Source organism: Ptiloglossa arizonensis, chromosome 3, assembly GCF_051014685.1.
Source record: "Ptiloglossa arizonensis isolate GNS036 chromosome 3, iyPtiAriz1_principal, whole genome shotgun sequence".
Taxonomy (NCBI): Eukaryota; Metazoa; Arthropoda; class Insecta; order Hymenoptera; family Colletidae; genus Ptiloglossa; species Ptiloglossa arizonensis.
In genome coordinates, this window is record NC_135050.1 from 16,443,350 (window position 1) to 16,459,449 (window position 16,100).

Sequence of the window (16,100 nt, forward strand, 5' to 3'; positions counted from 1 at the left end):
TATGGACAATAGGAAATTTTGGACAATGCTAAATTGTTCGTCAATTATAATTAAATTGTATTGTATTGTATATACGGTCGCTCGCGAAAGTCTAAATTTTAATTGTATTCCAATATTATGGACAATAGGAAATTTTGGACAATGCTAAATTGTTCGTCGATTATAATTAAATTGTATTCTATTGTATATACGGTCGCTCGCGAAAGTCTAAATTTTAATTGTATTGCAATATTATGAACAATAGAAAATTTTGGACAAGGCTACATTATTTATCGATTATAGTTAAATTTTATTCCGAAAGAATTTAATATTTATCGCTCTCAATGTCGCGAGAATGATCACGAGGATGTTTTAGAAGCACATTGAGCGTAAAAAGATACAATTCCTTTTCGGTTTTAAATAAATTTATTCTTATGAGCAACAATTTTTATGCACGATCGTATTTTACGAGTCTCCAAGGTCGTCGAGATTCTTTCACAACGAACGACATATTTTTATCGTAGAGAGGGAAGAAAATTCGATCACGTAGGATTTGTTTACCCTCCAATGGCCTTGAATAACAAAAATCACGTCTGCATAGAGAAAAAAAGGAAGTAGATAAAATTTACGTGCCCCGTTGCAAAAATATATGCACACATTTCCTTTCAGAATGTGTGCGAAGTGTTGCGGTACGCTTCGTACATTTTCGTGTACGATAAATAAATAAATAATCACAGTTTTTACAGCCACGAAGAAACGTTCGATCGATTTCGAACACCTGCTTAAATAAAATGGGTACATACTTGAACCAGAAACCTAAACTTCACGTACGGTTCACTTTTCACCGTGCAATCGCGATAGTTATTGTTCAAGGTCGTACGGAAGTCGACGAATCGCGCGTTAACGAATTTGTTTTTCTTATAAACAACGTCGCTGCGTTAACGAAAACGTGACGTCTTGTTCGAAGAAAACTGTCAATGATCTTGAGATCGTACAAGATACTTGGATGAACAAATATTTACCCATCGGATCGCTCGACCCTACGAAACGATATTCTTTTATCGTTTCTTTTTCCGTTTCATCGAAAAGAAGATCTTCCGGATGCTCGAGTACGCGTCCGGTATATAAATATTTCGTTACCCCCGCCATTCGGAACCTGAACAAATAATACCGTGTAATACTTGTAATACCGTGCATCGACTTCTCCTACCGTATTCGATACATCTATGTTCGATATATCTACGTTCGATATACGTACAACTACACGTCGCGTTCACGACCCCGGTTTCAAGTTACCAAAGACTTCTCCGCATTTTGTACACCGTACTCGCTTACACGCGGAGAAAAATTTCAAAACTGACCACATTAAGCTCACACACGGACCGTTATCATAAATAGTGACGCATATATTTATTGTACAATCTCCAAAAGCGATATAATACTTTTATAAGTATTATACCGTGCATCGACTTCTCCTACAGTATTCGATACATCTACGTTCGATATACGTACAACTACACGTAGCGTTCTAGACCCCGGTTTCAAGTTACCAAAGACTTCTCCGCATTTTGTACACCGTACTCGCTTACACGCGTATAAAAATTTCAAAACTGACCACATTAAGCTCACACACGCATACACACACACACACACACACATCGTTATAATAGATAGCGACGCATATATTTATTATACAATCTCTAAAAGCGAAATGCTCCGCGACTGACAAAATATTCGTTCGTGTCTCATCGTTATTTATATCCACGGTTGTTGTTCAGGCTCAACGGTGTGGCACGGTAGAAAAGTGGCTCGAAACGGGGGAAAAAGAAGCCAATAATAAGGTAGCCAATAGGTTGCTCCCCGGTGGCCTCTAAGCGACGCATGCCCGAGCTTTTCACCGAAAGGCGGATCCACGGAGCTTTCCATCGACCAATGTGCTTTTGTGGGTGGTACGGAGCGACCTCCAGCTTGCGCTGTGCTTTCCTGGACGGCCATGTCGTACGAACAAGTTCCCATAACTCATCCTTAAAGTCCAGCGATCGCCGATAAGCTCCGTTACGGATCGAACGGTTTTATTGTCGCTGGCGTGTGTCCGTCGGCGAAAATAAACTTTCGCCCGACGATCGATACGATTTCACGGTGAAAAATATCATACGAATGTAACGGTACACGAGCACGGAATTTCGTATTGCGCGGTGGCAAACGAGATACACCGTATCGGGAACATCCGAACGTTCATCGTCTATTAAATAAATCGTACATCTCGTACGTATCGTTCCGTAAACGAGAAAAGGGTCGAAAAAACGTGCGATTAGAGACACGAACTAACTGTACTTTCACTTGGAGAACCGAACAGAGTGAGTACGTGCTCTGTCGGCGGAAACTTCGGTGCCACTTTTCGAGAAATTTGCGTGTACTTGCGACCGACTCGTGCCGCTACGGGAATATAGAAATAATAAGTTCGGAACAGAAATAAGTTAATAGGTTGCTTCGTTCCTGTAACGGTTGGCAAAACTCGACGAGTTTTTACTCGAATTGCCGTGTTTGAAATTTTTTATGGATTACCGGTCGTTTCTCGCACATTTTTCGAAGCGTGAGTTTCAATCGTACGAATGAGTGGAAGAAGATGTGTCTCGTTTGTGTTGACTCGTCGATGGTAATAGATGGTACATTTAGGAAACTTGAGAATCTATTTACGGCTGAATTTCCGATTTGGAAACTTGTTTTTGGAAAGTTGCGGAAATCGTTGTTGCAAAATGTAAATATTACTTGGAAAAAGTTACATTGTACATTTCAACGATACAAGTAGAAGATTTGGAAACATTTTTATACAATTATCGATCATTTTTAGAGTTTTAAGAATACTTTTTCCAAAGGCAACTGAATCTTCGAATAAATCTACCGATAGTAATAATCGATACAATCAAGAAACTTGAAAATCTATTTCCGGCTGAATTGATGATTTGGAAATTTGTTGCGCAATTATCGAAAGTTGTAAGATTCCCTTTCAAAATGTAAAAAGTATTTCAAAAGAAGTTACATCGTAAATTTCAATTTCACAAATGGTAAAAGTAGAAGAAACCGAATCTATTTGGAACAGATCTATCGATGGCAATAATCGATACAAAGATTCTCCATGTGCCTATAATTTCCATATTTAGAAGGGAACTCGGCAGAATCTATTTCTACAAGATTGTTGGTCGTTTATCATTTTCGTGGGCGATCGCTCCCAATGTAATAGGTTACTCAATATGTTTTTTCGTTCGAGAAAATTTATTTAACAGTACTATATTGAACAGTACTTTTTTTATCGAACGACAAAACTTATTGACCAACTTAGTATTATATTGTTCAATAAATTTTATCGAACGACAAAACTTATTTAACGGTACTACATTGAACAGTACTGTTTTTATCGAACGACAAAACTTATTTAACAGTACTACATTCAACAGTACTGTTTTTATCGAACGACGAAACTTATCGGTCAACTTAATACTATACTGTTCAATAAGTTTCATCGAACGACAAAACTTATTTAACGATACTACATTAAACAGTACTGTTTTTATCAAACGACAAAACTTATTTAACAGTACTATATTGAACAGTACTTTTTTTATCGAACGACAAAACTTATTGACCAACTTAGTATTATACTGTTCAATAAGTTTCATCGAACGACAAAACTTATTTAACGGTACTATATTGAACAGTACTATTTTTATCGAACGACAAAACTTATTTAACAGTACTATATTGAACAGTACTGTTTTTATCGAACGACAAAGCTTATCGAGCAACTCAGTACTATACTGTTCAATAAGTTTCACCGAACGACAAAACTTATCGAACAACCTAGTATCTCCGTGACGATCGACGAATGCAAATCGTCGCTGTGAAATTCGTGAAACGATTGTCCTTTCTTGGTGGTCGAGTATTAATTTTAGGAAGAGCATCGGAACGAAAGTTGACGCGTTCGCAGAGACGCAAGGGCGCAAGTAGTAAGTAGTAAATTGCCTCTCGTCACGACACCGTTTGTTGCAATTTATGGCCGCCATTACTATATGGAGTATAATAAACTAGTGCTACCGGTACGGCTTACCTATCATTCGTTCCTATTTATAGACAAATTCGACGAAGGTGAAACTGGAGCGACAGATGCGCTCATCCGCGGAAGAACGGAAATGTAGGAGGATATTCGTCCGATCGATAAATTGTTCCAGTTATCGTCGATCGTGAGTTCCTTCCTGTCGATCTTGTCCATATCTCGCATTTCGAACGCGTAAAAAGTGGAACCATTTGTATCAAAACCAAGAATATTACGAAAAATATTGGGTCGTTCGGAAAGTAATTTCGTTTTTCAAAATGAAGAATATATAATTTAATCAAATGTTCATACACTCTGAACGAAATCGTGTTTCATTTTCACGGAAAAAAAATGAAACGACTTTTCGAACAACCCGATAAAAACAAAGAATACCTCGCGTTGTTACTCGATATGTTTGAGTCCTCGATGACTCGAATATCTCGCGTTCGAATTAACGAGTGTTCGGGAAATTCATCCGCGAAAGAACAAAAATATAGGATATTCGTTCGATGGATAAATTGTTCCAGTTATCGTCGATCGTGAGTTTGTTCGCATCGATCTTGTCCATTTCTCGCATTTTGAACGCGTAAAAAGCATTTGTATGAAAACTTCGTTAGAACGAAGAATATTGCGAAAAATAAAAACAAAGAATACCGTGACTCGAATATCTCGCGTTGTTCGAATTAACGAGTGTTCGGGAAATTCATCCGCGTTATGCTCGAGCAACTTTCGGAAACAACTGATCTCCGAATTCTTCAAGTACCACACTGTTTCAATGTCTGGCAATTGGTGAAAGATTGGTGTAAATACACCGAAATTCCATTTGCAATTTAAGGTAATTCGCAAGTTCGGATTGATGTTCGAGTTCGTCGTGCAGATCCGCGTGGTTCAAATATAAACAACTTGTTCAAGTATTCGGACGAAATTGTTTCGAACTTGTTACAATAGTCTACCAGTGGGCCGGGTTCGACGAACGAGTTCTAATACCTACACCTAAACTCCGAATACGGGATTTCGACCGCGTAATACCTGAAGTACACCTACGGTACCTTCGGTTGTATTATTTCGTTCGTAATTCGTTTTTTGTTTTCGTTCTCCGGTGGAAACGAACAAAGAACGAATTTTCACTTCGAGGAGAGAAAGAAACCTCTACTTTTTTAAAGCGTTGCACAAAAACCCGGCACAACGCGATTGTATAATTTTGAAAGCGGTTTTGCGTGCAAAATTGAAACTCGAGGACATTCGAACGAATCGCGAAATATACAATAATTTCGTATACCAGCGAGTCCACGTACCGTTGAAAATTTTCCATATCTTTTGACGAGATATACGCGTAGTACGCTAGCGGTAACATCGTTGAAGGTTCCTTTTTTTTCTCAATACCTTCAAGGATTTCCGTTTAAAGCCAAACAAATAGACTCGAGTGACTCGGTGTACGAGGAGCGTTACACAAAATCGTAAGAGACTGGTATTTATTCACGCGTTTAGCAGCCAGTTTACAGTTATGGCTCCTGGTAAAACGTTTTCGATACACCGTGTACCCGATGTCCGGCTAGTCTAGCTCGTTTTTTTTTTCTTTTTCTTTTTTTTTTTGCGTTTTCGCGGCAAAAAACCGGTACAACGCGAAGGGGGAGCAAAAATGCAACGACTTGAAAGTCGATTAAATTTTTTGCCGCGTCGACCGTGATTAATCTCGATACAGGTAAACGCATTGTTCCAGAAACTCTTCGATGTGCAGAGGCAGATCTTTGGGAGAAACAAACGAAGTTTTCACCTCTTTTGTTCTCTAATTGGTAACCGTTGTTGCGTTACGTTCACGAACGATGTTCTGGAGAAACTTTCCGCAATAAAAATCTGTCCTCGCGACCTTTGCGAGCCTTGCCAATGAAAACGTACGCGATTCGAACGATCGTTTCGCTTCGTTCGCGTCGAGTAACAATAATCGTGAACCGTGACCCTAGATACTGTACTTTTTCACTTTTCGCGGGTTACAAAGACGCAGAATGACGACGAGGTGGGAAAATTTTGAAAAATTTCACATTCTTCGGCTTCGAATTCTTACGAAACACGAACTCGCGAGACGAGTGACTCGATCGCGTCGAGTAACAATAATCGTGAACCGTGACCCTAGATACTGTACTTTTTCACTTTTCGCGCGTTGCAAAGACGCAGAATGACGACGAGGTGGGAAAATTTTGAAAAATGTTACATTCTCCGGCTTCGAATTCTTACGAAGCACGAACTCGCGAGACGAGTGACTCGTTCGCGTCGAGTAACAATAATCGTGAACCGTGACCCTAGATACTGTACTTTTTCACTTTTCGCGGGTTACAAAGACGTAGAATGACGACGAGGTGGGAAAATTTTGAAAAATTTCACATTCTTCGGCTTCGAATTCTTACGAAACACGAACTCGCGAGACGAGTGACTCGATCGCGTCGAGTAACAATAATCGTGAACCGTGACCCTAGATACTGTACTTTTTCACTTTTCACGCGTTGCAAAGACGCAGAATGACGACGAGGTGGGAAAATTTGGAACAATTTTACATTCTCCGGCTTCGAATTCTTACAAAGTAAGAATAAGTTCGATCAATACGAACTCGCGAGACGAGTGTTTCGACCTCGTCGGTCGGACTTTCGTTCGAGAAACGATAAGCGTATGTTTCATTTAGGAATGTTCCGTACTCTGACAAGTGAAAATCACGTCTCGATGAAATTGGTGAGATCGAAACGAATGTTGTGCAAATTTTACCAACTTCCGCGCAAACAATTGGAGAGTCTCGTTCAACGCCGAGGCGATAAGAACTCGGACGAATTTGAAATACGATGGACAAATTATCGCTTGCTTGGAAATTTTTGCATCGAGACGGTTCCAACCGATTTGTAACATTTCTCCAACTGTGTTCCGTACGATACGAACAAATATCGAATGAGAAATCGTAATCGGTAATTAAAGAACCGAAATAAAAGAAATTCGATAAATGCACAGGGTACTCCATTTGGTATTGTTATTCTTTTTCGCTTTTAGCTCGATCGAGTTAATGCTCGACTCTGATTTAAAATACTATTGTGTTCAATAAGTTCTGTCGTTTTTCCATTGTAAAAAAATACTATGACGTTTGACTATGATTTTGAACGACTGTAAATAAACGAACGAGTCGACAGATCTGCACGAAACTTCGCACACGTTCATCAAACGATAGTACCATCTTTAGAAAAATAAAACAACGAACCTAATAGCTCCGTTTCTTATCGAACGACAAAATTTATCGAACAACCTATCAGAAGCTCCGTAATTAAACACTTTCGAAGAAGCTTCACAGAACGATAATCCCGGTGCATCGACACGTGCAGTAAGAATATCGTTTCCTTTCGGTACGACTAATTCTTGCACTCTTTCATAAATACACTAACAAACGCTAAACAAAAGAACAAACTCGAAGACTATCCAACATTACGCCGACTATTAAATCAATTTTTTTACCTCCACACACGTGAAACGCTGTTTCAATTCGCGTTGTATTCCTACCAGCGTATGCAACTTCCGTTACATGAAATGCATACGCATCGGTTTTTCTCTCGAGACTAAATTCCGTTTCGAAACCCCGGAAAACCCGCCAACCAAAAAAACAAAATTATTGGGTCGTTTTGAAAGTCATTTCGTTTTTTTTTTTCGTAGAAAATCAAACACGATTCTTTTAGAATGTGCAAACATTTCATCGAACTACATATTCTCAATTTTGGAAAACGAAATTACTTTCCGAACAACCCAATAGAAACTTAAATACCCAATTGTACAAGATCGGATAAATCGTATCGTCTCATTCGAACGAAACACACGAGTCGCGTTTACTCTCGATTCGTGTCCAATGATACTTGACTCGCTGTCGGTAGAAGTCGAGTTTCGATTAATTTATTCGACGTGAGTAAGTTTCATAAGCCGTGGAACTCGAAAAATCGAATATTTTGAAAGCAATGGCGGAACGAGATCGCGTCGCAGCAACCCGTCTGTATCTCTCTCGGTTGGGAGTGAATGACGCGCGGGTTACACGCGCTGCTGCATAGATGCGTCCACGTAAGTGCATACGTGTGCACGTGTACAAGCACGTTGCCATTAACGCTCGTTTTGCGTCGTTACGCTGTTCTGCGCGGACTGCCGATAAGCGGCGTCCAAATCAGGAAAAGCGCTCTTTTGACTCCTAGCGACGACAACGGTTGGGGGGTGGGGGTTCTAGCGTAATTTTCCGGGGAAGAAATCGGTGGAACGAATCGTGGTCCAGCACGAGGAACGACTATCGAAGTACCGAGCGTGCACGCCGGGAAAATGCAATCCGTGCCGTTGCTCGTATCCGTAGCGATCACGCAAGACTCGGCCGAGCCTTGCATAATTTAGCGCGGAGAATTAATTAGTAACGAGGAAAGTACGCCGCTATATTTAACGCCGGCGTACTAATCTCGTTAAGCGACGTTCCGACGCGGTGCTCCTCTCTCTATTTCTCTCTCTCTCTCTCTCTCTCTCTCCTCGAGCTTTCACGGGCCTCGTTCGCGCGGAAAGATCACCGATTCGCGACAAAAATCGCGACGATCGCGGCGAGGTTTCTTCTTTCGCCTCTTGTTTTCCAGCGAGAAGAACAGCCGGAGAAAATCGAGCTGCTGCGAGCGGTACCAAACGTTATCGACGAGGTTTCATTCCTTTTCTTTAACGTTCACGACAAGATTTCTTTTTTTCTTTTTTTTTTCCAAGCGAGAAGAAAATCATTAGGTTCGAAACGTTAACGACGAGGCCTCTTTGTTTTGCTTTTTTTCAAGCGAGAAGAAAATACGAAGAGATACACTCAGCTGCGAGCGGTACCAAACGTTAACGACGAGGTTTCTCTCTTTTTCTTTTTTTTTTGAAGCGAGAAAATCATTTAGCAACGATCAGTACCAAACGTGAACGAGGAGGTTTCTTTCTTTTTCTTTTTTCCAAGCGAGAAGATAATACGAAGAAAATCATTCGGTACAAAACGTTAACGACGAGGCCTCTTTGTTTTGCTTTTTTTCAAGCGAGAAGAAAATACGAAGAGATACACTCAGCTGCGAGCGGTACCAAACGTTAACGACGAGGTTTCTCTCTTTTTCTTTTTTTTTGAAGCGAGAAAATCATTTAGCAACGATCAGTACCAAACGTGAACGAGGAGGTTTCTTTCTTTTTCTTTTTTCCAAGCGAGAAGATAATACGAAGAAAATCATTCGGTACAAAACGTTAACGACGAGGTTTCTTTCTTTTTCTTTTTTTTAAAGCGAGAAGAAAATGCGAAGAAAATCATTCGGTAGGAAACGTTAACGACGAGGTTTCTTTCTTTTTCTTTTTTTTAAAGCGAGAAAATCATTTAGCGACGATCAGTACCACACGTGAACGAGGAGGTTTCTTTGTTTTTCTTTTTTCCAAGCGAGAAGAAAATACGAAAAAAAACACAGCTGCGAGCGGTACCAAACGTTAACCACGAGGTTTCTTTCTTTTTCTTTTTTCCAAGTGAGAAGAGAAGCCGAAGAAAATTGTTCAGCTGCGAACGGTACCAAACGTTAACGACGAAGTTTCTCTCTTTTCTTTTTTCAAGCGAGAAGAAAATCATTCAGCGGCGATCGGTACCAAACAAGAACAAGAAGGTTTCTTTATTTTCCTTTTTCCCAAACGAGAAGAAAATCCTTCAATACGAAACGTTAACAACGAGATCTCTTCGTTTGTCTTTTTTTCAACCGAGAAGAAAACACGAAGAAAATCCTTCAATACGAAACGTTAACAACGAGATCTCTTCGTTTGTCTTTTTTTCAACCGAGAAGAAAACACGAAGAGAATAATTCGGTACGAAACGTTAACGAAATCACGATCATCAAAAGTGAATGGAACTGTCGGTGCACACGGCGCAGGTTACACCGGAGTGGAGTATCGAGCCGTTAATTTCGAATAAACGGAAAAGCACGTTCACCGCGGCGGCGACTTTCACTGTCGGCCCGCTAGCGAAGAGAGAACAGTGGAATTGTTGGCAAAGACCGACGAATTGCGGTAACATCCACCGCACGGATTAGAATCCGTCTCTGAACGATAATCGCGAAACCGTGATTCCATTTCGAAACTTTTCACCAATTATTATCGGTTGTTTATCGAACGAGACGGGCCAAACGAGTCGCGTGTCGATCGCTCGCGACGCGACCACTTGAACGATGTATTCGTGGGAGCTCCAAGTATCTGCCCCGGAACGAACACCGGTTCCCATTGGTCGGAATTTTTTACCACGCCCTCGCGACGCGGATAATTTAGCGCGGTCTACCGACAGCGCCATCTATTGGCCCGCCTCAAGGTTACCCTCCTTTCTAACGGACGACTATTGTACGGAGAAAGAAGTATCGGTTCAGGTTTGAGGAGAATACATGTGGTGAAGAGAATACGTAAACGAGCCGATACAAACGACCGAAACGTATTTAGATACGATTTGGAATTTCTTTCAGGAGCGATCTTTCTTCTTTATTATACTTTTTTCATGGAAGCTTCTTTCTTGTCAGATTTCTTGCGCTCCAAACGATAGTCAATATTCAAGAGCTCGAATGCATAATAGTTTCTCGAGTCGGATCGTCTACTCCAACGGAGCAACATTTTGAAAGTTGTTCGCGTTACACGGACCGGACATAACGAAAAATACTACGGTGTTTTACGTGAGCAACAAATGTTCCGTTTTTGATATATCATTCTCCGAACGCGAGATCCTCTAATCTACTAGAAACATTTACGAATGAATCTGATTTTTGGGATCTGATTATCCAGGTACTGAGGTTACATATTGTATTTTGACATACTATATTAACAAAGTAGGTTATCGACTTTTTTTATTTTATATACCTAATGATTTGTTTGTGCTATTTAAGGTAGTAGTATTTTACTAGATGTAGAAAATTGTTAACTTATAGAAAATATTGAAGATTTGAATACCAATGGGTTATTGAAGTTCGTGATAAAGGTATTCGCGGAAGTATTCGAGAAATATTCTATGGTTTCGATAGTAAAATAATTCTTTCGTATAATTTATTCGTTCTCTGAATACGAGATTCTCCATAGCTCGGAACAATTAGGCGATCACGTTACCAGAAACGAAATAAATGCATATACGATGCAATGATCGTTTTTCTGAACGAGTACTTGTCTACGTTGATGACTTTTAAGGTACTCAATACCACCTTAAACAACGATTATTGAAACAAGCGACCCTTCCAATTACTTTCGGCGGTGTATTTCCCTAATTGTTTCCTGTTTCCGGTTCCCAATCTCGGGCGGTCGGTGAGAACACAATAAATTTGCGAAGAATCGCACCGCCGAGAACAATTAAAGTATCACCCAGAGCGAGGAAACGAATTCTTTGAATACATTCGGTACAAAATCCTCGGTTAATTTAAACAATCACGAGAGAGACCAGGCTGGGGTTCGAAAAGACCCGTACTGTACTCGCATACAAAAATATATATTACGTACAAATGTGTATAATTAAGCGAAAGTCTCTCCGGGTCCGAAAAGACCCGTACTATACTCACATACAAAAATATATATTAGATACATATGTGTATGTATAGATATTCTCAAGTGTATAGATTTACATTCGATAACCTCGTTGTAATTAAATTTCCAACCTCGATATATTTCAACAAAAATCTTTGCACTCGTAATTCGATCTTGCAAATATTTCCAATAAAAATTCTACCGTTTCGTCGAACCTTTTTCATTTCCAAAAAATAGCTGTACTACCGACAATTTTTGCACTCGTAATTCGATCTTGCAAATATTTCCACTAAAAATTTTACCATTTTATCAAACCTTTGTCAATTTCCAAGAAAAGCTGTACCAACGGTACAATTATGCGAAAGACCCGTACTATACTCACATACAAAAATATATATTACATATTCGACCTTGAAAATATTTCCAATAAAAATTCTACCATTTCATCGAATCTTTCTCATTTTTCAAACAAAGCTGTACCACCAAAAATTTTTACACTCGTAATTCAATCTTGCAAACATTTTCAATAAAAATTCTACCGTTTCGTCGCACCTTTGTCAATTTCCAAGAAAAGCAGTACCAACGGTACAATTATGCGAAAGTCCCTCCGGGTCCGGAAAGACCCGTACTATACTCGCATACAAAAATATATATAACATACATATGCGTATGCGTGGATATCCACAAGTGCATAGATTTATAATCGATAATCTCGTTATAGTTAAATTTCCAGCCTCGATAATTTCACCAAAAATCTTAGCACACGTAATTCGATCTTGCAAATATTTCCAATAAAAATTCTACCATTTTATCAAACCTTTCTCAATTTCCAAGAAAAACTGTACCACCAAAAATGTTTGCACTCGTAATTCGATCTTGCAAACATTTCCAATAAAAATTCTACCTTTGAATCGAACCTTTGTCAATTTCCAAGAAAAGCCGTACCAACGATACAATCATGCGAAAGTCCCGCGGGTCCGAGAAGACCCAACCGTGGTTAAGCACACTCGATCGTATTTATCCGCGAGCGAAGAATTCGCGTTAATCGGATAAGCGAGTGGTGTACGTTCAGGTATATTCCTCGCGAGCCGGCTGCACGGAAAGATCAAGCTAAACGGAGTACCTGGCGTTACACTGCAACCTCCGACCCAGATAAAGAATGCTACGGTGCACTCGTTGCAGGTGAATGCACCCGGCACAGAAGACCAGCTCGAGGCGCGAGTATTCGGGAAAAGGTGCAAACACGGCCAAGAACGTCGAATATTCCAAGCATTAGTCACGGATCGAGGCTGAGAAACGATACTCGCGCGAAAATCGCAACGATGAATCGATCGATTGCTCGAGTTCCACGATTCCCTGTAATTTTGAAAATCGTCGTCCCGAACGCGTCGAACTCGATGCAAAACGCGATCGAGAATGATCGGTAACTGGTCTGGAGAATGACGAATCGAATTCGCGCGAGTTCCCTCGAATCGCGATTCGCAGCCAAGATTCGATGTCTCTCGCTCGAAAGTTCCCTCTGTCGTTCAATTAACCCCGTGTGCGTATAGAAACGTTCATTTACGCGCGGAACGGTTCTCCGGTCTGTTTTAAGCACATTATAGACACGTAACGGTGAACGTGTCCCGATACCAGCTTCCTCTTATCGCGACGAGCTTCGAAAATTGAAATAGAATCGTATTTTCGATACGCGGGATTCGGCTCTGGATCGTCCCGTGACGTTCACTGGATCTCGGTTCGAGTTCCATCTCGGTGTGAAAAAAAGAAAAAAAACAATTAAATTCTACGCTCATAAAACGTTGATTCACGTAGCGACCGTGTAACAGCTCGACGGTGTTATCGTTACTCGTGTAACCGCTCCGCGCGTCAAAATCTATCGTGCCTCGATTTGTCCGCTTTACGTAACTTCGCGTATCGAGGAATCGAACGTTAGAAAGAAGACGTTCGAAGAAACGTGTGTTTTTTGTTTTCTGCGCGCGATTCCGCGCCCGTACACACACACACGTATGCATACGTACGTACGCGGAAGGTGCTGCCGCGATCTGCATAGTTGCAACCGAATAATGGCGAGAAATGATGCAGCACGATGCATTGAACCAAACGTGTGTAACAGGTATGCGAAGGCGGTTTTTCCGCGAGTATGGAGGGGAGTAGCATAGCCGAGGCAAAAGTAGGGTAAATGTATCCACGTAGGCACACGGCTCTCCTTTGGAGATCAATCAGAGCGAGCGAAGAATTTTGCATCGCGAAACCGTTCGAAACGATTCAGCAAAAATTTATGAATGATCTCTCGACAACGTGACGACAATCTACGAACTGGTCGGCTATCGCAGCCGCGAGTGCGCAAATCACTCGGCAAACAAACCTAGACCGACTCCATTGTGGCGTTACGTCGAAGGAAAAAAAGAAAAAAAAAAGAGAGAGAAAAAGAATTCTACACTTCGAAATACCAATCTCTTAAATCTTGTATTCACTCGAACAGCTTTATCGCTCATTGTTGGTAAACCGTTCGACACACCGAAAGCGTCGATACGCCGTATATAAATCAGAAACGTAATACAAATGTAACCAGTTTCTCCGTGAAAAATCTACATATTGCTAAATAGAAGCTGCTCGGAATTGTTTGAAAAAGGTGAAACCATCGACTCGAGCGATTACGACTCGATCCGATATCCGATACTTTAAAAGCTTCAACGTACGTACGTTGAGCATTCGATGCAAATATTACTATATTATCGTGTACTGCTACTGTAAACACTACTATGTCGCTGTAAGATATTGATACGCTGATAGTTTTTTTTCTTTTCTGTTTTTCTTTTTCGTTCCGTATCTCCGACACGTTTAACCCGCGTCTCGGAATTGTCTCGACGCAAGGTTCTCTCCGAGTGTTTCGAGTGCCGCGATTTCGACGGAATGATAGTTTTCGGGACGATAATAATCGATTCACCGTTCCGCTCGATGACGATTATCGATCGAAACAAGAAACGATCGCGAACGCCGGAAGCGAAAACGATGGACGTCGTGTTTCCTTTTCTCTTTTTTTTTCTTTTCCCCCCGTTCAATTCCGTAACTTTAACGATCGCTCGACCATTTTCTATCCACGATTCGATATTCGTTCGTCGCACGGGAATAATATTCCATACCGGAAAAAGAATGGACCGTGTAGGTAAATACACGAGAAGGTCAAAGAGGTGCAGGATAACGCTGTTTATCCCGTCGTCCGTCAGAAGCAAGGAGGGCGAAACACGAAAACGCGCGATCAGCCGTGTCCGGTGCGTTTAAGGTCAATGCACGGGAGCAACCGAACGTTCGTAGGAACGCATTTACGACGTGCGAAGGTATGGCGAACCGCGAGGGAACCGCGACACTCCGTAGCTGTCACGCTTGTCAATCGTCGGAAACTGCTGGCGGTGAACGTTTCGATCGTGCATCGTTTTTCACCGTGTAATAACATCGTACTCACCGAGAATCGCCTGGAGGGTTTGCTCGTCCCCGTCCCCGATGACATCCATACCTCCGTTGATAATCGGACCCCTGAGATCTTCCGGGCCCGATCAACGGGCCCCATTTTGTCTCCAGGCTACGATGTCACTCGACGCGACGTCCCACATAGTACGCAACGTTTAATGTAACTCTCTTCCGTTTTTTTCCTTCACTCTCTGTCTGTCCGTCCGTCTCACACGTCCGTATTTCTCTGTCCTTCCCTCGAAATTCACGAACGATACGCTCACGATACTACTTCCGTGTGGCCACTGTGTTTCGCTGTACCTTCGAGTGCAGCGACACTCGATCTACGAACGATCGTCGTCGGGGATCGGCACGGTGAACGACGACGATAACGAGACCATCGCGATGGAAAAAAGATCCCGTAACCCGTATAAAAGAAACGTGCACACTCAATGAACCTGTCGACTTTTCTTTTTTCTTCCGTGGAAACGATTTCTCCGTAGATTTTCTGCCGCTGGCTCGCCACACCAGGAGCCGTGTAGAATCCCGAGGCGCGGACTAAACTTGAGTTCCGTGCCGACACCACACGCGCACGACATGTAATACATGCAAACGCGCCCCGTGCATGCGTGCCGAGAACGAGCGGGTCACGTGACGCGTCACAGTCTCCTTCGAGCGAAATTTAAAGAACGCGCACTATACCCGCCACATGTCGAAATATCGTACGTTTCGCGATTAAAGCTCGTGGAAACGCGTTTCCGTTGCGCTAGCATCGATACGGGCAACTTTCTGTTTGGAAATTCACCGAGGGAGCACCACGATTCGTACCGAACGGTCTCCAAATGTGACAGGAACTTTCGAGTATCGTTTGAAGGACTTCGAGACTCAAGATGGCGACACTGAACCGCAACCGACGCGGTAAATCAAAATCGACAAATTTATCAAAGCCTTTGTTACCCAAATATTTGTATACACGTAACGTACACGGTGATGTACATTTTGCGATTAATCACTAACCGTTAGCCAAAAAAAGTACATATTTCACGTATCGAGT

The 16,100-nt window shown here is 41.5% G+C and overlaps 1 protein-coding gene across 4 annotated transcripts in view; it reads right to left on the reverse strand.

Moving 5' to 3' along the window:
• Positions 1 to 15,838, reverse strand: part of LOC143144377 (myelin regulatory factor) — a 91,295-nt gene extending 75,457 nt beyond the window's left edge. For 2 of the 4 annotated variants that reach the window (XM_076306712.1, XM_076306711.1), the window contains exon 1: positions 15,063 to 15,836. In XM_076306712.1, the coding sequence (XP_076162827.1) occupies positions 15,063 to 15,111 (49 nt within the window). In that variant the 5' untranslated portion in view covers positions 15,112 to 15,836. Of the gene's footprint in view, positions 1 to 15,062 lie in introns of all 4 variants that reach the window. The other 2 variants (XM_076306709.1, XM_076306708.1) reach the window with 2 other exon arrangements.
• Between the last annotated feature and the right edge of the window lie 262 nt (positions 15,839 to 16,100).